General features: G+C 45.9%; 1 protein-coding gene across 12 annotated transcripts in view; it reads right to left on the bottom strand.

Moving 5' to 3' along the window:
• Window positions 1-24,529, bottom strand: part of SGMS1 (sphingomyelin synthase 1) — a 107,397-nt gene that overhangs the window by 17,207 nt on the left and 65,661 nt on the right. For 10 of the 12 annotated variants that reach the window (XR_008450631.1, XR_008450632.1, XM_054070999.1 and 7 more), the window contains one exon: window positions 1,853-2,695. Coding sequence is in view for 10 of the 12 variants with exons in the window: in XM_054070999.1 (XP_053926974.1) it covers window positions 1,853-2,475 (623 nt within the window). In the remaining 2 variants the exon portion in view is untranslated. Of the gene's footprint in view, window positions 1-1,852; window positions 2,696-21,905; window positions 21,927-22,000; window positions 22,153-24,529 lie in introns of those variants that run through there. The other 2 variants (XM_054071002.1, XM_054071004.1) reach the window with 2 other exon arrangements.

The following is a 24,529-nucleotide window of genomic DNA, read 5'->3' as shown; positions in this document are numbered from 1 at the left end:
CCATCCTATAAACTCTCTTATAAGGAACACCACCGCGCCACCTCTGTACAGTGCACAATGGTTTTAAAATTTCAGCTGATAATATACATTAAGCAGTATAAAGCAACAGGAAAGACAAATTGTGGATTACTTAAGTATTTGTTACTTTCCAATGGAAACCCACAGCTGTGTGGCACAAGAGAAACCTGCCCAGCTTAGCAATTCTCTCTTTTCAAGCCGCCTATACCTTACGAAGCTGGTGAACCACATGCTTACGTTTAAGTTTCAATGTTTTTCTCCATTATAAGGGAAAGTGATCCATTGGCCTCTGCTTTTATTTCTTTTAAAAAGGGAAATCTGTAACTCTAAGGTCATTACAAAGTCCTGTGAACAGAAGGATCTTCTAATTCACATGTTGGGGCCCAAACTACATTCCTTCCTCAGTTTCCTACATAGGAGTCACCAAAAAGATTCAGTGAACGGGTGAAGAATGAGCTGTTGTATCAGCAAAGGCAAAGAGGAGACCTTCTTTGGGCTGGGCAGCTGTGGGGAGAGGCTTGTCCCTGGTTTTTGAAAGGAAAGGTAATATGCTACCTCATAACGCTTAAAGTCACTTGAATTTGGACACGTCATTCACAGCCATGGCAGCACAAAGGTTTATATTGGACAGGCAGGGTACGGCAGCCCAAAGTCAGGATTTGTGGCAGTATAAATACCCTAAATTGAGCATCCACACGCACTCTGTAGAGGGTAAGCGGCAGGTTACTTCCACTAGCAGAGAAATCCGCCCTCGCACTTCTGACCAGCTTGAGCAAGGAGGCAGACAACCACTCAGACCTTGCAAATCTATCGTGTATCTATGCTTTTGCACATTTCACGATTAGCTTTTGACATATTCTGTGTTTGACACTACCCGTAACATCTAATGTCAAGCAGAAAATGCACTTCAGAGATTTTTCACACAGCACCGTTCAGGTGCACAGACTAAATCACCACCTCTTGGTTGAAACCAAGAGTACCACAATCTTAGGGCAGGTTTTTACATCACGCAAACCACAGACACTAAATTGATCCCGAGCTGGTTCGCAGCTGCATTCACAACAGTGATCCGTACTCCCTCTAAACAAACGGGACAGTCAACTGAGTTACAAGCATCATTACATCCTATTCATGGCTTTTAACACAGGAAAAGGCTTCAAATTAATTGTGCAATTTAAAGACCAGGGCTATTTTTTGTTTTCTTAGGTAGCAGCTGGGCTGAACTTCCCCCCTCTGCCCAAGGAGCCCACACAAACTACAGAGCTCATGGCATGGTATCTGCTCCAGTTTGGGAAATTAAAATAATAGAATAATATAATGGTTTGAGTTGGAAGGTACCTTACAGATCATCCAGTTCCAACCCCCTGCTACGGGCAGGGACACCTCCCACTGGATCAGGTGCCTGAGGCCCATCCAACCTGGCCTTGAACACCTACAGGAATGAGGCAGCCACAGCTTCCCTGGGCAACCTGGGCCAGGGCCTCAACATTGCCACTGTGAAGAATTTCCTCCTCATGTCTAGTCTAAACCTTCCCCTCTCCAGTTTAAAGTGATTCCCCCTCGTCCTATCACTCCAAGCCTTTGTAAAAAGTCCCTCCCCAGCTTTCTCGTAGCTCCCTTCAGGTACTGGAAGGTCACTATGAGGTCACCTCAGAGCTTTCTCTTCTCTGGGCTGAACAACCCCAATTCTCTCAGTCTGTCCTCGTACAGGAGGTGCTCCAGCCCAGAAAGATCAGGAAGATCACAAGAGGCTTCATTTTATGCAGATGTATCTGACCTCCGAAAGCCATCACAAGTATACCCTAGCACTCAGTTTTCAAAAGGTTTTACTTACTTGTATTTTAAGAGCAGCCACTGAACAAACCACAGTCCTACAAGGATCATGCCGTTGATTTCACAAATAGAAAAAGCCCATTGCACCCGATCAAAGCGATCAAAAAATGCATCTGGTAGGGGAGGCTGCACCTCCTTGGGAGGCACTCGTTCGTGAACGACTGAGATAGTCACTGTGGTAAAGATGAAACAAAAAAGTGCATAAATAAAAGCCAGGAAAGTCTTTCCCCATTCCATAGGATACTGTGAGCGCTCTGGCTCTGGCATGGGGATCCTTATCATCTCCTTCTTATATCCATTTGGCATCCCATTCAGCTTCATTTTACTGCTAAAGCCATTCTCCCGTGTGGTGTTGCTCACACTGATGTGAATGTGCCCGTTGATGTGCCCATTTTTGTGAGCCTCAATGTGGTGAGCCATTTTTAAAGTTTCAATCATGTGCAACAACCGCTGTCCGCTGTCAGAAGACACCCGGGAGAGAGGCGTCTTCTTAAAATCCTCCTCTGTGAGATTGATCAAATCCTGCCCGGTGAAGCTCTTCAATGGCTCACAATACTCTGGCACAGCATTCTCGGTTAACCAGTTTGTCACCTCCTCAGGTGACCACAACACCACTTCTTTCATCTCGCCAGGCAGCTGGGGCACAGTCTAACATCAACTTTAAATTGGGCAGCAGTCAAGGTGACTCCAGCACGTCAGAAAGCTCCTCCTTGGCTTCATCTTGTCCAAGGAAGCAGTTTGGTGAGAGTCAAGTCCCCGTTGCTAAGCATTCGATACAAGCATCCACGTGCTGTGGCAAGCATAGGAACTGGTTCACTTCATATTCGTGTTGGCATTCTTCTTCCTGGGGAGGAGAAAAACCCCAAACCAGTCATTAAGACGGCATTACCAACAGTTTGCAATACATGTTTAAAGCCAAAATTACTGCAAAAGAACAGCCAGACTGGCACGGAAAAGACAAACTGATCTGAGCTCCAGCCTTGTACACACAGCACTGCCCTTTCCGAGCTTGCTGCTGATTCTCAAGAGCTTTAACAGTTTCTGTCAGACGCGCCACTTTGCAGCTGTGGGAGAGACTCCGTCCCATTCTATATTTATTACATTTTCTATTACTATACAGCTCTGGTCCACAACTAGTACCCGCACGCCTCTTAAAATCGCAATATGAACACATTTAAGGACCTACAGAGCAAACGCTTAGTGTTATTCACGTCACAAACCTTTTCTTCCCCTTAGAGATAGGTATCTTAATGCAATGTGTTACACTTAGTTACCAAATAGGAAGTGTGGGTTTTGTTCTGCAAGGCAAAAGTATCTAGTGCACCACAAAAACCGCTTGTCTGCAGGTCAGCAACATGAAAAAGCTGTAGATAAGGAAGGTTACACTCTCAGGGCCAAAGCACCAGTAGGAAAATCAATGTTTGAACAGGTTAGCCTGAAAATAAACCGAAGTATTTAGGTTTGCAGGACTCTAGCAGATATTTATCGGCTCTGCAAGGTAAATTCTGTGGTTTCCATGCTATATTGCACAATTCAAAGGAATCTTTGTCATCAGCTAAAAAGGGAATCAGTAGAGAAATGAAAGTGAAACTTTAAAAAAAAAGAAACTAGGTAAAAAATTTCCCCATCCAATTCATTACAGAAATAACTTAGACAGCTTCCAAAAGCTGCGCAACACAGAAATTAAAGGAACTCGGTAGAACTCTTGCTGCATTTCTGAGAGGAACAGCAGAACCCCCAGCACGAGACCGTGACTGTGCCGCAGCGAACATTGCCAGCGTTCCAGGGTGAGACGGTTTTGTACAAACACCGGTCCTCCCCAGAGCAAGAGAGGAGAGTGAGGATCTCCGTCCCGTCCCGCCATCCCATGGACCGAGTCTCTCCTGCAGGCAGCTGCAGCATCGCAAACACAAAGTGATCAAAGGAAATTAACAGTATGGGGAAAAAGCACTGCGTATTTTGGAAGTCCTATCGTGCCTTTATCAGCTGAAGGAATATTTTTGGCCTCTACCAAGTTACCAGATGTTTGTGTTTCATTGCAGAGAGCAAAGCTGCCACTGAGGAAAGCCAAAATAATCTACATTACTGGCATGATTTGAGTAGAAGTAGTACAAAACAGATATGGAGCCATACTCCATGCTGCGCAAACATACATTTTTTTAACCCGTTACCTTTAAACTGAGCAAGAAACTCAAGGTGTAGTTTTTAATGTTTCTCCAAGGAACGAACCAGGTCTGACAGCTGAGAAAAGAAAAAGGTGTGGACAAAGGACTGGCAGGACTTTGCGTATGCACCTCATATTTGCTGGGCACATCATGCACACATACATATTTAAATCCACGGAGCAAACAGGGATGAATATTTCCTGTGGCAAATACCTGCACTGTTTTAAACCAGTGTAACAGAGGATACAGCTCTTTCTTTCAGTGAGATTATATGTACTGAGGAAGGCTTTTAGCCACGGACGGCTTCATTATTCAAACTGTTTAGCAATCAGTATTTAGTTACACAGCTCTGAACATGGAAAAAAAGGATTAATTTAATTATGCATGTTAACCCTCATTAGAAACTCCTACCAGACTTTGCGTCCCCACCATGCCAGTCTCTGCCATACTCGCCACAGTCCCATTGTCACAGGGCACCTAATACCCCGGGGTTGGCCACGACCCCCAGCGCTCAAGCTGCCCTGCATCCTTACTCCGGGATGGCGTCACGGAGTAAGCAGCTATGGGAAGATCTTTTGCCAACTTCAGCTCCTCGTTTGCCCTCAGGCTGTGCACTAAGCGCGAGGGCATCTTTGGGCGGCCTCGCTCGCCAATGCCTGTGGCTCAAGTTGCTCACTGCAGACCAAGGAGGGGGAAAAACCATCCACTTTTCGTGTCCACAATATTTCAGTCTCAAGTGATGCACCAGCAATCTGCAACTCAAGGATTCAGTGTCTATGTGAAGGAAAACACAACACACACTTTCACACTTGTCCTAGGGTCAAAATTCAGGTTGAAGTCCACGAGATGCAGCACCTGAAACTGTGTAGCATCCAATTCACAAGGAACACCAGACGACAGGTTGCTGTTTCCAAGGGCAGCACCTTAGAAAAATCTTGATAAAGCCCAAGTTATTTATTTTTCAACCCTGCTGCCACACCTGGGCTCTTAGTCTGCAGCAGAACCTCATTCTCCCAAGTTTTGCTTTACGAATTCAGCATGGCTTTGGGGTTGTTGGAGCACACTGAGTACACCACGAGGTGGGGCAATATCAAACCTTTTCAGTTTTAATCACTGGAGTGACGGAACCAGTTTCCCACACCACTCAGAAGGAGGAAAGCGAACCTTTAGCCATTCTCTCCACGACATACCAGCCTTTCCATCCAGCCCCTAACAACTCACCACAAGTGTAAAGACTCACTTCTTTACTTGTATTTGTTGCATCTCAGACACCGAGTGCAGGGCTGCGTGCGCCTGAATGGCTTTTCTGTGGCTCCTGGTTAACAATGAGAGGGGGAGGTGTAGAAGCAGGCACTGCTCTCCCCCCCACCAGCACCTGCTAACAGGGCATGGACTTGCTCCACAAATAGTGCTCCGAGTGCCCACCACCCCATGGAAACGGCCTGAGGAGGAGCTGCTGCCAGGTGGACCACGTTTTCCTGAGGAACCACTATCTTTCACTGGAGTGGAGATGAATCTTTCCTTTTCTCCTGCTACTTCTTTCTCTCTCTTTCTTACTTTTCTCACTGTATCTTCTTTTTCCTTGGCCCTATGGATTGAATCAGAGATGTGTTGTAGTTTGTTTAGCAACTTTGATTGTATTCAGTGTATCAGGATCTGTTTTTGCAACTTAGAGAAGGTGCAATTTAGAGTGCACCCAAGTATCTGTTTTGTGATTTTGGCTGTGATCAAAATAAAAATTGCATTTTAATTTACTGTGGGAGATTTGTCGGCCTCCGATTTGCTGCACAGACACCAAAAGAAACATTTTCACCCTCCCTCTTCAACTCTGCAGGTTGGAGTGGGCTGTAACAGCAAGCCTCGTGCGTACTCAAGGATTTAGGATCCCAAAGACATGGTGCAAAGGGCTGCGTTCATCCTGTTCAGGAGCCTGGAGCCAACCTTCAAACTACATCTCAAACTCCTTACCACACACGTACATCTCCTCCTGCTGTGGCTAAGCTAGTCAGCTTTAAAATGAGCTCTGTGTGGAGCCTAGAACAACAAAAATCTGTTGCCAGCCGCAAATACTATTCCGATATCACCACATGAATTATAATATGCTGATATAACGTGATGATACCTGGCCTGGCAGTGTTCTGAGACATAACAAACATGTGTCTTGATGTAACTCATGCTTCTTTGAACTCACTGTCAGTAATGCTACCCTAAGTACCACAGAGAGGAATAAAGATTGCTCGACTCCAATTTTTGTGTCTTTATGGAATACAGAATATAAATTTATCTCCTAAGACTTTTTTTGTTGGTTTTAAAAATGAGAAAGCCCACCCCACAAACAGAGGCACACACTTTGAGCCCACCTTGTCCCTGCGGATGGATAGACCATGTCGGCATGGGGTTCACCAAGGAGCAAGATGCTACAGAGCTGAAAGTTTCAATCCTTGCAAGATAGTATTTCTGGGAGCGCAAGCGCAGCACCAGATCAGGCACAATCCCCACTCGCCAATACCACAACATCAGCGAGGAAATCACTGTCATGCACCTTTCGTAAGAGCAAAGCAATTGATACTTGGGGAGGAAGGCCGAGAGGAAAGACAATGCCCTGCTACGGTCACAGAGCTGATTTTGTTGAAAGTTAAAACGAGGAAAAACTAAAATTTCTAACAAGCACCCACCATTCAAATCTCCATTTCACAGCCTAACGGGAGAAATAGGCAAAAACACATCCTTACAAAAACCTTCCAGCTTGTCACATTAAAAATATCTCCTTGCTTTCTATCATGCGTTCACAAAAGCTTGATAAGGCGAGGTTAGCAGGAGCAATACCAGAGACTAACGGCCCTTGCTGGCCCTCCTGCTTCCACAACAGGTCTTCTCTTGTCCATGAAAGCCAGAGAGAGAAGGTGGGGATGGGCATCGGAGGCTGCTGGGCTACATCTGCTGGCTCTGCTTGGTCCCACCACTCCAGCAGGGCGCAGAGACAGGCAGGGGCACAAGTGCACACCCGAGTCTCCCCTGCTCCGATACAGTTTGTTAGCCTGGGCTGGACAATTAAAGCGCTCCCTCCCCATGCAGCAGATCTGCTTCACTAAGGAGCCTGTATCTAATAACGAATGCAATTATCATAATAATACCAACTGCACAATGATAATGATGTTGTGTAAAACTGGTAACTCAAAATACCCATCATGAGACTGAGCAAGATGCAGCAACTTCAGCAAGGGCTCCAACCCCCACCTCCTGTTTACACAATCTTCCACCTCCTTCCCCGTTCCCAGGAAACGTTAAAGTTCTAACTCTAAACTTTCAGTTCCTTTTCCACTTCCCCAACAGGGATTACTTCCCACCACACTTCACTCTGCCCATACAAGGGTTGTAACACCATGACCATGGCTACCCTAGTGGGTTAAACAAGTATTTGAGAGCGCATTACATAAGATCTCTCCTCTTCTGCATCACTTTGACGAGATGTGGTTGGGCTGAACCTGGAAGTGTCCACGTCTTTGCTTAAGGGACAAGATAATCAGTAACAAACCCAACATCCCCACACCTGACCCAGTGCCACGGTGCAGAAAAATTCTGCAGTTCTGTCTCCAGGTCTGCGTGGAGGATGATGAAGTCCTCACATCAGATGTCACTGTCTCAGCTTTCATCTCAAAGTCCACGGGCTCACTGCTGAGGAAGTGATGGACACCACCTGGGCAGGAGACTGTCTGGGATGGCTGCAGGGCGCTCGGAACAGTAACCTCCCTCCACAGCCCCAGGGCGGTTAACAAGCCAATTCCTGTTACCTCCAAACTTGCAAGCAGAAAGCATTACATCTTTCAAACCGCATCCACCTCAAATAGCAAAAAAAGTCCCCCCAAAACCAATTCCTTCAATCTCCCATCTCCTTCTAAAGCACTCTGAATCCCAATCAAAGAAAACCCAAATCAAATCACGCCTTCCTCATGTTTGTACCGTGCTTTTCTTCTCTAAGAGAGGACCTGTGCTGCCAAGGCAACAGTCACTATAGAAATCAGTAAAATAACCAGCCATTTCAAAAACCACCACGAGCTCCTCGCTAGGAGCCAAGGAGACTTTCAAATCCTTGCAGAGGCAGTGGGTGAGTTTCAGTGGCAGCACTGAGCATCCTGCCCAAACACCCTAGAAAAGTTAAGATGATAAAAACATTAGCAAAAAATAGGGTTTAATCAGTGACAGTGACATTTTCTTCCTTGTGAAACAAATGCCGAGATGCACGCCGATCATGTGCCCAGGCAGGTAAGCAGGAGAAAATCAGCTGCTTTAACACTAAAGTTTCAATGCTATAGGAATTAAGCCACAATTGACTTCCCCAAACCACTGGTGAGCAGGCGTTACACCAAGACAGAGCACTCTGGACGAAAGCCAGCAGCTCTCATATCACATTTTTACCACTCCAAACAAATTGTTTGCAACAGCAGCGTCACCTCCTCCACAGGCATTTTATCATCACGAACAATAACACTCCAAAACCTCGGTATCTGGACGTCCTGTACTTGCAAAGCACCCCTACACACCAGTTTGCAACTCAAGGGTAATGCCTGCCACAAACTGTGCGCTGGATACCACCAACGAGCTCTCCAGCAATGTAACAAATTGCTTCTGTCCTTCCAGGATAGCTTTGCCTCCAAACCAGAGCCAATCCCTTGCAAGCGGCTGTTGGCACCATGAAACATTCCAATGAAGCCAGTTTTGTGCTGTAAATACAAACATATGAAAAAAAGCAGAATATCTATAAATATAAAACTGAGGCACAGATGAGCTCACAAGTTTCTCGGAGCTCCGAGATAGGTTTCCAAGGTCAGTCCCAGATGGAAAATATTGTCCTGTGGATGGAAAGTCAAATCAAGCAGAATTATTACTGTGAAAAGAGAGGCTGGGATCAATATGTGAAGCAACTCCCACATACCCTGAATAGCTCCTTATGCAGCTTTAGAGAAAGAAAAAATTGCCTGTATACTACACAAACCCCCGAGCAGCCCATTTTTTTCTACATTACTCTATAGGAAGAAGAAACGAAGCCCACTGTGTATTTCCAATCCTAATTTAACAGAAAAATGGGAATCCACTTACAGGCAGGGATCTCTGCCTAACAGCTCTGAACCCAAGCCTGGAGCTCAGTGACAAGGATCTCAAAATGAAAGTATCTGCATCAAACCTGAATAACCAAACAGCTCATTTTTAGGCGGGAAACACTGCTAGTGGATCTCTGCTGCAAAAATACATCATCTGTCTTGGGTATGGGCACGGATATAGACAGGCACATGCTCTGTCTAGGTTACAGAGAGGCCTTTTTCCTCCAAACCTGAAGAAGCCTCATTTCTTCATTTCTTTGTAGCCCTATATCTCTTTGCTCAACTTCCTTCCACTCCTTTCTTCTTCCTTGGGCATGGAAGTACTACCAGAAACCAGTAAACACTCCTGAGAAGGCTCCACCTCACCAGTAATCTTATCGCAGAAGCAGTTGCCTTTGTTTTGATGCTAACGAAACTTTGAGTGATCTGGAGACAGGAAGAATGGGGTGGGGAGAGCAGGTCCAGCCTTTATTTTAATTTACAAAGAATTTTCAGACTGAAAAGCCTCTTCAACTGCAGGAGGGAGAGCCCGGCGCCAGGACAAGAGCCCGAAGTGTTACCCGCTGGAACAGATATGGGCAGGGACAGCCCAAGCACACATCTGATTTTGTACTGCAAGCCACAACCCTTGTGAACGAATCCTGAAGTGATGCAACATCTGCAACAGCAGTGGGATGAATAATAGCTTATTTTGGAACTGCTGCAATGGGAAACCCACATTCCAACTCCCCACCTTTTAGTTCTGTGCGAGACAGATGCACATAACACCACAAAGTTATTTTTCCCTTGGGGGGGTAGGTGGGGAGTAAGGAAACTACAACTACATTCAACTCCTAAAAATATTATCCTCGAGAGAAAGCGGGTTTGTGCTCTTTCTGTCCCCTCCACTCGTAAGGGTCCATGGAGATAGACCGTCACAAACCCTTACCCACAGGTTATCTACTTTGACACCAGGATTTATAATTTGCAGGCAGATTCCTAGAGCAGTACTCAACCCACCCACTGCATCGCTCCCTTCTGCGTCGGATACAAACAAAATACCTATGGACATAGAGACACATGCTGCCTCCTACCTGGCACACCTGGTTTCTGGACCGAAGCAGCTCTAAATGTTTTGGGGCCTGATGTTCAGGTGGCTGCAAGCTCTAGCCATCATCTCCAAGACAGCTAAACACACATCCAGGTAACGCTTCGGGATCTGGGTCAGTCAGAGATAGGGCAGAGCTGGAAATAGAGCCCTGTGTCCTCATGCAACCTCTGAGCTCACTCTGTTACTAAAGAGCACAAAACGATACTTGCCTTCCTCTTGAATCTATTCAAATCCTTGTATGTGTCTGCACACAAGAGAAGACTTCGGAAGGGAAACCGCTAAAACACTGAAAGGAGCTGAAAAAGCATGTTTCTTTCCCGAGGCACAGAAATGAGGAGAGGCTGGAAAAGGGCAGAAGGATGGAAACAAGAAAATAAAGAGAGACTAAATGTTTGTGACATGCTCCGTATTTTAACTCAGTTAACCAAGTGCAGGTGTTTGGGGTTGTTTTTTTTACACACACCGAATACCTAAAAATCACTTATTGTTAGAAAGTCAGATTTGTGGTGAGCCCATGGGAATCCAAGCAGGGTTAAAAAACTATTTAAAAAAAAAAAATCATTAAAAGAAATATCAAAAGGGAAAGGGAAGTTTCACCTAAGGAAGTGGAGGGCAGTCTTGTGACCAAGGGTGACGTGGCTCTAAAATGCATACTCCTGTATATTTTGCCAAAGCAGCCAAGCAGACTGCAAAAAAGAAAGCCAGATGAAACTACAGTGAAACACAGAGCCTGACTGAAGGCTTAAATCAATTAATTGCCATGGTTTTTTAATATTCAGGTCTGTTACTGCATTAAACAGCATCCAGACCACAACAGTTGCTCCCTCTGAACTGCCTCTCCCCAAGCTCTGACTTAAGCAAAAGAAAACTGAGTTTGCATGCTCAGAATCTCAGCCTTGAATAAAGTTTCCATATTTCATTAGAAATATAAATATTTTATTTCAGATCCACTACTTTTGAAGTATAGCACATCAGACCCAGATCAAAAAGACTCTCAAGCCTCAAGAGTTGAAATATAAATATCTATGTATCTTCATGCCAGATGCTGTTCTTTGCATTTCAGCTGTTACTATTCATAAACCCACCCACAAAAGGCATACCACCAAGATTATTAACTTGCAATGCCCCTTTTTTGTTTTACCCCTGAAAAACAAAACAATTCCTGGGTTTGTCGTTATCAATTTAGTTTCATCTAACAAACTGGCCTGAAAGACAGAACACCACAGATATTCAAGGCTGCTTCTAGTATAAATAGTCCTAACTTGATTTTTGAACACATTCCTCCTCTTTCCAACATTATCTGTTCAGAGTTGTACCATAGATCAAATATTTAGGTTTGGAAGATGCATATCTGTATGAAGGAGAGGAAGACTCTTACTTCACAATTGGTCGAGAACAACCAGAAACACAGGAAAGGCTAGAAAAAGAAAATAGAAAGGAATTTCTGCTTGCCAACAAGTTACAGGTGAACAATCCGCATGATGGGAACTTGTCTTGCTACAGCCAGACCTACTGAAAATTCAGATGAACTGCCCTGGCATCTTTCTTTTGCGGGTAACACTACAAGCAAAAAAGTATCTCAGCTCGCTTGCCAAACTGCAGCTGCCTTCTTTACTCCCTTTGCCGCCAGTCACGAATGCCAAATCTCGCTGTTTGCAGTGGAGATCTGCCACATCCAGCATTCGGCTCGATGGCAAAACCACACTTGCATTCATTCAGCAAAATCCAGTGTGGCTAAAGAGACAAAGCCTTTCTCCTTTCACGTCCAGCCAGCCAGCATCTGCCTTCGAAAGCAGAAGTACCAGAAAGCAGTGGCCATTCACAGAATCACAGAATCACAGAATCACAAGGTTGGAAAGGACCCATTGGATCATCGAGTCCAACCATTCCTAACACTCCCTAAACCATGTCCCCAAGCACTTCATCCACCCGTTCCTTAAACACCTCCAGGGAAGGCGACTCAACCACCTCCCTGGGCAGCTGTTCCAGTGCCCAATGACTCTTACTGTGAAGAATTTTTTTCTGATATCCAACCTGAACCTCCCCTGACGGAGCTTCAGGCCATTCCCTCTTGTCCTGTCCCCTGTCACTTGGGAGAAGAGCCCAGCTCCCTCCTCTCCACAACCTCCTTTCAGGTAGTTGTAGAGAGTAATAAGGTCTCCCCTCAGCCTCCTCTTCTCCAGGCTAAACAACCCCAGCTCTCTCAGCCGCTCCTCGTAAGACTTGTTCTCCAGCCCCTCACCAGCTTTGTTGCTCTTCTCTGGACACACTCCAGAGCCTCAACATCCTTCTTGTGGTGAGGGGTCCAGAACTGAACACAGTATTCAAGGTGCGGTCTCACCAGTGCTGAGTACAGAGGGAGAATAACCTCCCTGGACCTGCTGGTGACCCCATTTCTGATACAAGCCAAGATGCCGTTGGCCTTCTTGGCCACCTGGGCACACTGCTGGCTCATGTTCAGTCGGCTGTCAACCAGCACCCCCAGGTCCTCCTCTTCCATGCAGCTCTCCAGCCATTCTTCCCCGAGTCTGTAGCGCTGCATAGGGTTGTTGTGCCCCAAGTGCAGGACCCGGCATTTGGCCTTGTTAAACCTCATCCCATTGGTCTCAACCCAGCAGTCCAGCCTGTTCAGATCCCTTTGCAGAGCCTCCCTACCCTCCAGCAGATCCACACTTCCTCCCAGCTTAGTGTCATCTGCAAACTTGCTGAGGGTGCACTCGATGCCTTCATCCAGGTCATTGATAAAGACATTGAACAGAGCTGGACCCAGTACTGAGCCCTGAGGAACCCCACTTGTGACTGGCCTCCAGCTGGAGTTAACTCCATTGACCACCACTCTCTGGGCCATCCAACCAGTTTTCAACCCAGGAGAGTGTGCGCCTGTCCAGGCCAGAGGCTGACAGTTTCTGCAGCAGAATGCTGTAAGAAACTGTGTCAAAGGCTTTACTGAAGTCCAAGAAGACTACATCCACAGCCTTTCCCCCATCCAGTAGTTGAGTGATTTTGTCATAGAAGGCGATCAGGTTAGTTTGGCAAGATCTGCCTTTTGTAAACCCATGTTGACTGGGCCTGATCACCCGGTTCTCTTGCGTGTGCTTCATGATAGCACTCAAGATTACCTGTTCCATGACTTTCCCTGGCACTGAGGTGAGACTGACAGGCCTGTAGTTCCTCGGATCCTCTCTGCAACCCTTCTTGTATATGGGCACAACATCAGCCAGCCTCCAGTCCAGTGGAACTTCCCCAGTCAGCCAGGACCTCTGGAAGATGATGGATAGGGGTTTGGAAAGGACATCCACCAGTTCCTTCAATACTCTTGGGTAGATCCCATCCGGCCCCATAGACTTGTGGGCGTCTACCTGGGCAAGCAAGTCTCTAACCGCCTCCTCTTGGATCACGGGAGCCTCAATCTGCCCCTCTAACTCTTGGATTTGTAAACAGAAGGAACAACTTTCTTTGCTGTTAAAGACTGAGGCGAAGCACAGCTCTGTTCCCTGCTCCAAGGACTCCCATTTTTGTGCCTTTTACAGATAATTTCATGATGTTGCGTGGCGCTATCACCACCAGGCAGCACACTTCAATGCTACAACAAGCTTCAAATTTCAGAATTTGGTCTTTGGAAACCTGAGGTTATTTCTCTCCCTCAATGCTGCAAAGCAGCTTTATCTCCATACAGGACTCCAGATCTTACCACCACTGACTATTCACACACAGGTCCTCCCAATCTACGTCAGGAACGCCATCCCTCCCATTGATTATCCTGTGACATTGGCAAACCCTCCTTTTATTTTGCTTCTGACAACAATTTGGCACTGAACTCAAAGAACAGGTATGGACAAAAGCCCTCCCCAAAACACTGCGAGTTCCCAACATTTTTAACTGCCAGATGTTTTAAGCACAACCCACCACTGGAAACAGGATTACTTCCACACGGACAGTGCCAGTGATGATGCACACTGCCAAGCATCAGACCACAAGCAGAATCACTTGAAATCATTAGTGTGTTCAAAGTCTGCTAAATAATTTATGTTTTAAATATTCCTCTCAAATTAAAGTTATGATCAACTACGTACACAAATCAGGAGAGATAAGGAAAGATAAGAAATTCCTATCTTGCTATTCAACTGTTCTGGAAATTCTAGTACTTCAATTACCATGAGAAAGCCTCAGAAGTAAGTTCCTCCTACAGACATTCAATCACCTCTGAATTTTTTTTCTAGTGACACTCTTGAGGTATAGGAGATGTGCCTGCACCACGCTGTCCTAACATCTTCATGGAGGTGTCCATTAGCCACCCAGCAACACCGGTTATGATGCTGGGGAGGGTGTCGGGCAGGTCCGCTCTTGGCCATCCTTTCTTCTGCAGGTAGTGACTTCACTATCTGGCACACAGATCACAAAAGACTGGACAACTGCATAGCAGATTCACATCCTGAACTGGGAGGTATTCAAAGTGTCAGTTAAATCAGTTCCAAAGTAGCCTGTAATTCCAGCTAAACAAGAGAATCCCAGCTTGAGCTACTGGCTAAGAACAATCAGCTTGCACTCCTGCCTGGAAATGAAGCTACATTTAAAAACTCCCAAACTCCCCCACCCAGGGAGCAGGTATCATCCACTACCAACCCACAGCCCATAAAAATACTGCAAAGCAACTCAGAGCGCAAAGCTCAGTCAGCAGCTCATTCACATTTCACAACCAGAAAGAACTAAACCCACTTCAATTAGATGCCTCAAGATGGTTGTTCATGTGATCCCTGTTCCTCTGCCACAGAAGGGATGCAGGGATCAGACCCATCCCTGCTAAGATTGGCATACGCTGCCAGCACCAGTGTGTAGCCTCCAGCAAACTTTGCTTACTAGTCCAAACATTTCTTTTAATTAAAAGAGGGCAAATGGCGCTGTACACCACAAACTGTGTGATGCACTCCTCTAGATCTGTGTTTCCTTTCACGGCACTGGACACTAGGCAGGAGGAGTCAGAGGCTTGTGGCACAGTGCTAGACGTAATGTCATTTCTACAACCCACTCCAGCATAAGCATCCACAGAGCACGTCACAGCACGTGCACTTTATGGAGCGCCTACCACCTGCAGGTCCCTGCACTGATGCGTCTGCACGCTGCTCGCCACAAACAAATCAAATTGCTCAGTTACAGTTGGTTTAGAAATTGAAAAGCCACATCCACTCTTAGAGGAAAACCCGAAAATCAGCATTCCTTCCTAGAAAGTAAGACATGGGAATTAACCATTCAATCAATTCAGGAAAGCCTGTCATTCCAAAGGATCACCGAGCTGCTTGCCTACAGAAACCAGACTGAGCTTCCTAGTTCATGCAACCAGGAGGTCAAGCCCACTCATTCGTAGCAGCAAGAGAACTCCAGAAACGCAGCAGCACTATGCTCCTTCCAGCCACAAGAAGAGGAACCCAAATAAATGGCAGGGAAGGAGATGAGAGGGAGGCAGAGGAGGAAGGATTTAAATCTGCTGTCATGTGGACACCGTAGCTTTCTGCAAGCAGATGGGTAAATCCCAGATTAGCAAGCTATTAACAAATACACGGCAGCAATGGCGATGAGGCGCAGCTTGAAAACAGCTGAACTCTGACCTGCCTTGCTGAGCAGACCCAAGCTCCCTTGCCCAGATCGGTGTCAGTCACAAAGTCACAGATCTGCCGACCAGTAGGAAAGGATGGGAGATCACCAGAGAAGTGGAGCACGGTTGGAAAAAGCTCCTGAGGCTGAAGCTGAAAGATGAATGGCAAAACAGCTAACAAAGCAGGAGCCATGCAGGAGAGTGCAATACTCCTTTAAATCTAACTACAGCAGCAAGATGCAAAAGGATCACTAGGAATAAGCCTCCCTGTACGTAAACACTCAGAAGATGCACTCTCTAGAGAAGTCCGGTGGGATGCAATATCCCTGGTGTGTACCTGAGTAAGCAAACAAAACAAGGGAATAACAGTTATGCTGACATTTCCAATGTGCAGAGGCTCATGCGAGCAGCAGAGCAGTTAGGATGTTACGATACTGCAGAAACTCATCTGATGAGAAGTCCTTGAGAGCAAAGCGCCAGTAAAACCCCATCCAGACACCTCATCACATGCCCCATGTCGACGCAGCACGCTTTCAAGGTCAGGAAATGTATATATCACCTCTCCAATTCAGGGAGAATGGCTATAAATCAAGGTGGACAGGCACTGGCCCAGGTTGCCCAGGGAAGCTGTGGCTGCCCCATCCCTGGAGGTGTTCAAGGCCAGGTTGGATGGGCCTTGGGCACCTGATCCAGTGGGAGGTGTCCCTGCCCGTGGCAGGAGGTGGAATTGGACGATCTTTTAGGTCCCTTCCAACTCAAACCATTCTATGATTTTATGATATACGTCTCCTAAACACATTAGTAAACACCATCTTTTAAGAATACGAAACAAATAGGGGCCAACCTGACACAGCTACCGCTCTACCTCCCCATCCCACAACCAAACCCACCCTGCAGGACTGTTCCTGAATCGTGCTCTGACACGCACCTTTTAGGTAAATCCTAAGAAAGCTCCAAGATCTTCTAAACCTGGTAACATACAGTATTTAATAAAACAAAAAAAATGTAGAAAGATCAGCCTTCTGGTAATGCCAGCACTCCTCCTGCAAGCAATACAGGACTGCTGACATGACTGCTGCTGGGAAAAGAAAAAGTACTCCTCTGGAAATGATAAGATCAAGTACCATAAAGTGTTCATACCAAAAAATAGTAAACAGTCACAACAATTTGCATTTGGGGTTTGTTGGGGTGGGGGTTCTTTTGGTTTTGGACAGGTGAGGGTGGGGCTGCATTACTAGAGATCACACTGAACATAAAAACACGTGAAATTTGCTTTTAAAAGCAAGTACATTATTACAAGTCCTCAGGCACTCCAAAATCGTTTCATTGGGTCTGAAAGTACTTACATTCACAAATATTTAATGTGGGCGAGGCGAAAAGAGTTCCATGGCAGAAATCCTGATCAAATATGCAGCTCACCCCATGTGGCACCACAACAGCACTGAGAAGAAGTGTCTTATTATGGGGTTTATTTCATCTAATTAGTGAAATAACGTAGGGACTTGATTTAATTTGATCTCCAGACAAACTTATATGGGTCTGAATCGGTCTTTGGCAGTCAAACTAAAAAAGCCACACAGCATCAGCCCAGGACCGAAAACAGCACATGCCATCACACACAGGCAAACAGCAAAGGCAAGCCTGGCACGGGAACCAGCCCGGTCCAGCGCAGCTCGTGCACACAGGTATCGCAGCCCGTCTCATCCCAGCTGAAACACAAGACACACCATGCACACAGCACCATGTGAATTCAGATATAAGGGGAAAAATGCAGATCTTGGACCAGAAATGCCACTGGGTATAGGACAACACAAGGACACTGCGCTTCCGTCTGTTATGAGCGTTTACAACGTGGTTTGCAGGAGACTGGCTGTCAACAGCTGGGCTGAAGGTTCTCCTCACTTTCTGGAGCAGTAATAAGGGATAAATATATAGAAAGGTCCTGAGAAAGAGTGGCACAGCCACTGGGGAGGGGAGCAGCACACACACAGTGCCAGCTCGAGAATCAGGAAACTTCCATTTCCTTAGTTCACTAAAAGCCAGTTTTTGCCAAGTAACCAATTTCCTTACAGTCTTCATTAAATAAAATATGAAGGGCAGGCAGAGACATAAAATATAAATGCATGCATTTCCATAAACAGCACGCCTTGTTATTGTAGATGCTGAATAAATCATTGAGGACAACGGGACTTTTGTCCCCTAACAGAGGACACAGACCTCAGGGTTGGTTAGCAGGCAAGGAAGTTTTATATTAACAAGTGTTGCATTTATCCTCGACTTAGTGATCCACACGACCTAGAAATAGCAGAAACCACTTTGGTTCATGTATTATTTAGTCAGGCTCAATGGGTGAAAGCCAGAATCCAACCTCAGGACAAACACCCTATGATTTTGGCATGGATCTCCACCAAATATAAAACTTGCCAAGGGGAGGCAGGACGCTCACCAGCCAGAACAGCTGAAGCTCTCCTGCTGCCAGATTTCCCTGCAAAGCTGCCTGGAGATATGACAGTAGTTATGAATTACCCTATTGAAACTTGCAGTTCTTTTCCAGCACTTTCCACACACGGGAGCAGAAACACAATGCCTTTACAGTTTCAAGTGTGAGCAGGCAGAGTTATTGCTTTGGCGAACTTTCCTGGGGAAGAGTAAGAATCACCTATGGAAGACTTCCCCTAAGAACTGTCAACTCCTTTTTCTTAATAGTTTCTATTGCAGGCAGTCGACTGACAAACACCACCATTTTAGTGCTTAGGGTTACAATGCACAACACCCTTCCTTTCTTGCGTTTCCAAAATTTGACTCAAAAGGGACAGCAGCTTTCAAACAACCACACCTGGCACCTCAAAGTTCAGTTGTGAAAACTCACTGAGCATCTAGTTGAAAACCGCCCTTCACCTTGAAATTAGGATGTGGTCTAACATATTTTCAGATTCCTTTTTACTACTACATAATTCCTGAAGTTGCAGGCAGCCAAACGAGTTCAAGATGAAGACTGGTTAGCTGAATATGTGACTCTTCTAGGGCAGGGCTGTGAAGCTCCAAGAAGATAGTGCAGGTCAGGTCTCCTAGGGTCTCCACAGTACTTTTTCCTACCGTACAGGTCTATAAAGCTCAACAGGTTCCCACTGACGGTCCCAAAACAGCAGGTCTGCCCCAAGCAAAGGGAAAATCTGAAGCCACACATCAGCTTGTGGTTGCTTCATCCCCCAGTTCAATAGAACTGAAAGTCATCTTTATACTCAAATTTACTTCCAAGTGTAAAGTCACTTCTGCTTACCTAGGAGTTCCTGCTATTTCAAAGCTTTGTATAAAGCCGGATTTATTGATGCAGACCCACGATTCACCAGTACAGCAAGCTGTAGAAGACAAAACGTGTGATGCTGGAATCTAGCAAAATTAGGAAGGAAAAAAAAAAATAGCCAGTAACTAAAATCAGGAGTATTCATCCCAAACTGAGATCTAGACAAAAACCAGTGCAGGTGTTCATGCCCTGTAGCTTTTTTCTTCCTTATTTTAATTCTCAACATCAGCAGTGCCACTCTTTCCTTCTTCCTTTCTGCCTCCCTCTTTCAGCCCCGCGTGTGGCACACACTCCAGATCAAAGGTCAGCAGGCTTAGGAGAAAATGGAGACGTTGCTAAGGCCAAGGCAGTGTGAAATCATTACCCAAAACAGACGGCACAACCTTTTAGATAAATTTGTGACAGGCAAGCAGCAGTGCCGGCAACCCAGCCCAGCAACTCCCAGCGAGCCTTGGCAGGTTCTTCTTCCTCCTCCTCCCCTTCCAAGGATTTTTACAAGAAGGAGAATCAGTCTGCAAGGATCCCGAGGACTGGACATAAATTATGGCCCTGTTCATCAATTAGCTCAGGCTGCACGGCAATGAGAGTCACAGCAGGCTCTGGAATCGCTCAAAATAAACTCCTCTGATGGGATCGCTCCTGTGCTGATGACTCAATTATCCCTTGGAAGACCGTTACAGAACATTAAACATTTACAAAAGTCTAAGCTTGTGTCACTTTTCTCTCAGATAAACCTAATTCAGTAACTGAGTGCTTTTAGCTCAAGGAACCCTGAATTATTGGATCAATTCCTTTCCCACCTTTCCCTCACAAGTCGCGAAAGCCAGGATACTCCATACAGTGAAAATGTTTACAAATACTCCCTCTGCTTAGTTACATTTTTATTATACAGGGAAGCTATTTTATATTGTTTAAAAATATACAAGGTTTGGGAGAGGGTTGCTTCTGTAAATGTTGTAGCTCAGAAATCCAAACACGAGCACACTACTCTCCTGGGTCTGGAAGGTTTTCTCCAGCCTCCCCAGAAGAGCTGCTTTATTTCTCTAAAATTCCATTCCTGGCAAACAGTTCTGCAGTTGATATTTTCTGAAACCACAAGGAGAACTGTTAAGATGAAGAAACCCTAACGGCGCCAAAAGCTGGTTTCATTTCTCATTTTGCATTTGCAATACATTATTTGCTTTTAATAGCTTCAAGCTGAACAGGACCAGAGATCCCCTCACCACATGAAGCATCTCTCCAGTCTCTTTCTGCAACTGTTGTAACACAAAATAAAGTTTCTCAAGGCTTGCCCAAGTCAGACCTTTGTTGTTCTAACCCCAGTACAATGTGCAAACGCGTTGCAGAGGGCTGAACAATGCCAGGATTTCGCTGCGGATTTAGGTAGGGTGTGACTAGTTCAGAAGAGACAAACCCAGGGCCCCAGAGAAAAGCACGTAGCTGAGATTAAACAAGATTTCAAAACACAAAAGGAGTTAGAGATAATAAGAGAAGAATCCAGAGGTCCAGGAAGATTAAGAAACTGAAATCCAACTTACACCAAAACAAACTAGCTGGTGGTCTTCCCGTTAAATCCTCCTCATCCTCTGTGCTTCCCACTCACCAGTCCCAAAGCATCAGCTTCCCCAATACAAATAAAATAGGATTTAATTGGGTTTAACTTCACAAATGAAGTATGAGAGTGTCAGCATTCTTACTGGTGGAAAAGCTGCTTGACTGCTAAAGTGATCTTTCAAATTTACAAGAAAGTAGTGTAGCAGTGCATGCAGCACTGGGACCAATGAATTTTCACTCCCAGTTATGAAAAGCAGCCCAGCGACAAGGAGGAAAGCATGTTAAAGCATTTTGAAACTTAACTGAGTAATACTGAATATGCCTACATCTACAGCGCCTTGAGGAAGATAAATGCTATTTGTCTTCAAGTCACTTCCCTGGGGAAAGTGTTATGTTACAGGTTTTCCAAACTAAATATTATACAGCTAAATGATATTTAGCAATGTTGAACTGCTTTTTTCCCCTCTGCCATGTCCTGTGCCAGGAATACTCAGTACAACGTGCTTTCTGGTTTTTAGGATCCATCCAAGTTATCTGAAATGCCCCTGGATATTTCCTTCTTCATTTAGGACCCAGCAGGATGGTTCAGAGGTTATTGACTGGGGGTGCTGCCAGGACAGGAGCTCATCTGACAAAGGAGCAGCTTGAGAAGCTACATTGTTCTCAAGACCCACAAAGAGTTAAAAGCAACCAAAACCAAACACAAACCCCCAAAGCCAAAGACAAAAAAAGCATCAGGAAACTAACTTTTCAGCGAAGAAAATAATAGTTTCCTTAACTGGCTTTTGTCTTTATTTTAGGAAAGGCAACAGAAAATATATCCAAAGTCACAAGGACCAGCACTAAGAGCAGCGATAAACATCAGGTGAAGAGTTGCTGAGGAAACACTGTTTAACGGCCACTTCCTACGAGCAATGCTCAGGAAGCTCGTGTTTCCCCACACACAACACCATCACCCCCCACCTGCCTCCTGACACTGCACGTTTACTCCAAAATAAAGTCTCTTATAAGAGTGTAATCTGATAACCAAGCAAGACACATTTAGTACAGGACATCTAGACTCAAACTCTAAGAATGTAAACTCTAAGAACACATACACGACTCTAACAGCAAAGTCAGTCTCTTGAAGGCTTGGCTCTTAACTTGGGCAAACTAACCCAAATTCACTCAGCCACAGCTAGAAGCAGCACAGGCATGCTGCTGCTCTGATTTTAAACCCAACCTGTGTACTCCGGAGAGCTGACGTACCGACCTGAGCACTCGGGAGAGCTGACGTTACCAACACGAAGCGCTGAAGCTGCTCAACTGAACTCAGCTCCAGTCCTCGCACGCCTGATTTTGGGTTACCTGTGCCAGCAGAGTTCAACAAAGCCTTTTCTTGGAGGCATCCTCTCTCTCCTGCCTTGTATTTCCAGTCTCCTGTCTTGCACTCGGGTGACAGCGTGGCAGAACAAGGGCTCTTATCCTGGTTTTCTGCAGGGCTGGGCAACCGAATCAGTTGGCTGCACAGTCACACAAACACAGGCAGGTCCTTCCCCTTTCGGTGGCAGCAGCGAGTTACAGAGCAGCTTGGCTGTACACTGAAACCATACCTCAGGTCTCCTAATCCGCCTTTCTATTTTTAACCAGAGCCATTTCCCCCACCTTCTCTGCCTTGCAGACAGCTGCAGGGAGCAGCTGGAGACAACCGAGTGCTCCATCGGGCCGATTTTCCTGCCAAAATTCATTCACAGTCCAGCAGCAAGTGCACCAGGGGCAGCAGAGACACTCGAGTGCTACCCTGAACCTCAAGGTAGCCAAGAAGGAACAGACCTGTCTTCCTTTTCCCTGTCCCCCAGAGTCTCGATGGCTCTTACTGAATACAGAGCATGATGACCTGATTTGTCCACAGGACTGCTACTGTCCTGGCTCACACAAATCAGCCGAGATCCTACTCGGCAGCTTTTGTCCCTTAAAATCCCCAAAGGAGAGCGGCGAGAGGCTTAAGCAAAGATTCAGAGATGGACCCACCTCAGTGCTTCGCTGCCTGAGCCAGCTCTCCCAGGAGAGAGATGGAGGAACCACTCCTGCCTGCTGCAAGCCAGAATTACCTTTGACGCAGCACTGAGAGCACTTGCTGCGATGTCCCCAGTACAGAGATGTCCCTCCTTCCACAAACTCTCACCTTCCAGGCAAAGGCTTGGATTCACCTTCTCCCAGTTTGGTTTTCTCCTCCACTTGATACCAAGCGTAACACAGACACATGATGAACCCTGAATTCTCTCCTCACACGGCAGAGCAACTTTAAAAAGCTCAGCTTTAGATAGATAACACGCAGCCACCCTGTAAAGTTAGCCAAGCAAAACGGGCACTTTCCTCAGCAGCAAGAGCGGTTTTAGGCTTTCACGGGCGGCTGGAAACACGAGGACACAGAGCACAGGCTGCGCAAGGCATTGAGTCACACAGAACGGCATGAAGAAGGCTTTCGGGTTTGGGGTTGCTTTTTGTTTCAAGTGAGGTCCAGGTTTCTGAGTCCTGCTCTCAAAGGTCTTATCAGCACCAGGCATCTCCAGGGAGAGAACTGAAAATCTCCTCATAGGACCAGGCAGACCGCTGGCACAAGACAGGCAGGCTGAGACATCATCAGCTACAAGGAACACAGCTTGGGGAGGACAAGGCACAACTCCAGCACCATTCAGGGAGCTTAGGAGTTTAGCTGGATGTTTTGAGTCACGCTCTTGGATACAGGCAAGCAAAACAGTCTAAGCCTTCCTTGAGCTAACCTCTTTCTCTTTTGTTTGAGCAATGGCTGCAAACATTGCAAATGAGGCTGCTTTTGCTATTCTCCATATAACCATGTATTCATGTGCTACGTATTTTCTGTACATAGGTTACTTTCACTGAGTTGGCTTATTGCAAACATGATCAATCAAAACCTAAACAAAAGCAGAACACTACAGATTATAAGTATCAAATGCCTTGGAGAAATCCACTTCTTGCATGCATTCAGAAACAGAAGTCAAGCAAAACACAAGTCGAGTGTGGATTTAAGCACAGCAAGGCCCACAAAAAAATCTTCCCAGCTCAAACAGATTTGAATCACAGGATCCCAGGTAACAAAGCTGCTGAGCGAAACAGCCCAACAGCCATAAATCCATTTAAAATTAAGTTTCATTAATGAGTTACGGTATTTACAGGTAGGTAAGGAGCAGAAACTGATGCAACTCAGCAACTGCCATGCTGCAGCAGTGGCCAGGGGAGAGAAATCCCCCCATGAACATCAGGGCCATCCCCAGGCAAGCACAGGTGATGGGTAGCTCCAAGAACCTGTTCCCCATGCCATGCACCAGCAGCAGCCCAAAAAGCACACTGCTCTCATTAATTTGAGGATAACACCACCACACAGTCACTGCTTTCTGCAAAACTCTTCCAGCCTCGAGTTACTTCAAAGAGTTGAAACGGACTCCCCTCCACCCAAACCTGCTTCAGAGCAAGAGTTATTGATCACATGAAATAAAAGCACCAGCTGCAGTTCTTCCTCCAAAACAGCAGTGCATGAGCTGACACCTTCAAGCAGCCTGGCATGCTAGGTTTCCCCTCACCTTAGCCTGAGCTACTCTCTTAGGAAAGTGCTTTATTCTTTGTGCACGGTCCTCTCCCATGCTTAATCCACCAGACTACATCACTTTATTAACTGGTACAGAAAGCACAACAGTCGCGCACATCCACATGAAACCAAGATCTGCAAGTAACTTCACTTCTTAACTCCTGGAAAAGGGAGTTTCAGGGATGAGAAACCTCTTTAGCAGCTTTTCATAGAATCATTGAATGGTTTGAGTTGGAAGGGACATTAAAGACCATCCAGTTCCAACCCCTGCCATGGGCAGGGACACCTCC

The sequence above is a fragment of the Cuculus canorus genome, chromosome 7, assembly GCF_017976375.1.
Source record: "Cuculus canorus isolate bCucCan1 chromosome 7, bCucCan1.pri, whole genome shotgun sequence".
Lineage (NCBI taxonomy): Eukaryota > Metazoa > Chordata > Aves > Cuculiformes > Cuculidae > Cuculus > Cuculus canorus.
The sequence above is the reverse complement of the archived record's forward strand: the minus strand, read 5'-3'. Positions and strand labels throughout refer to the sequence as shown.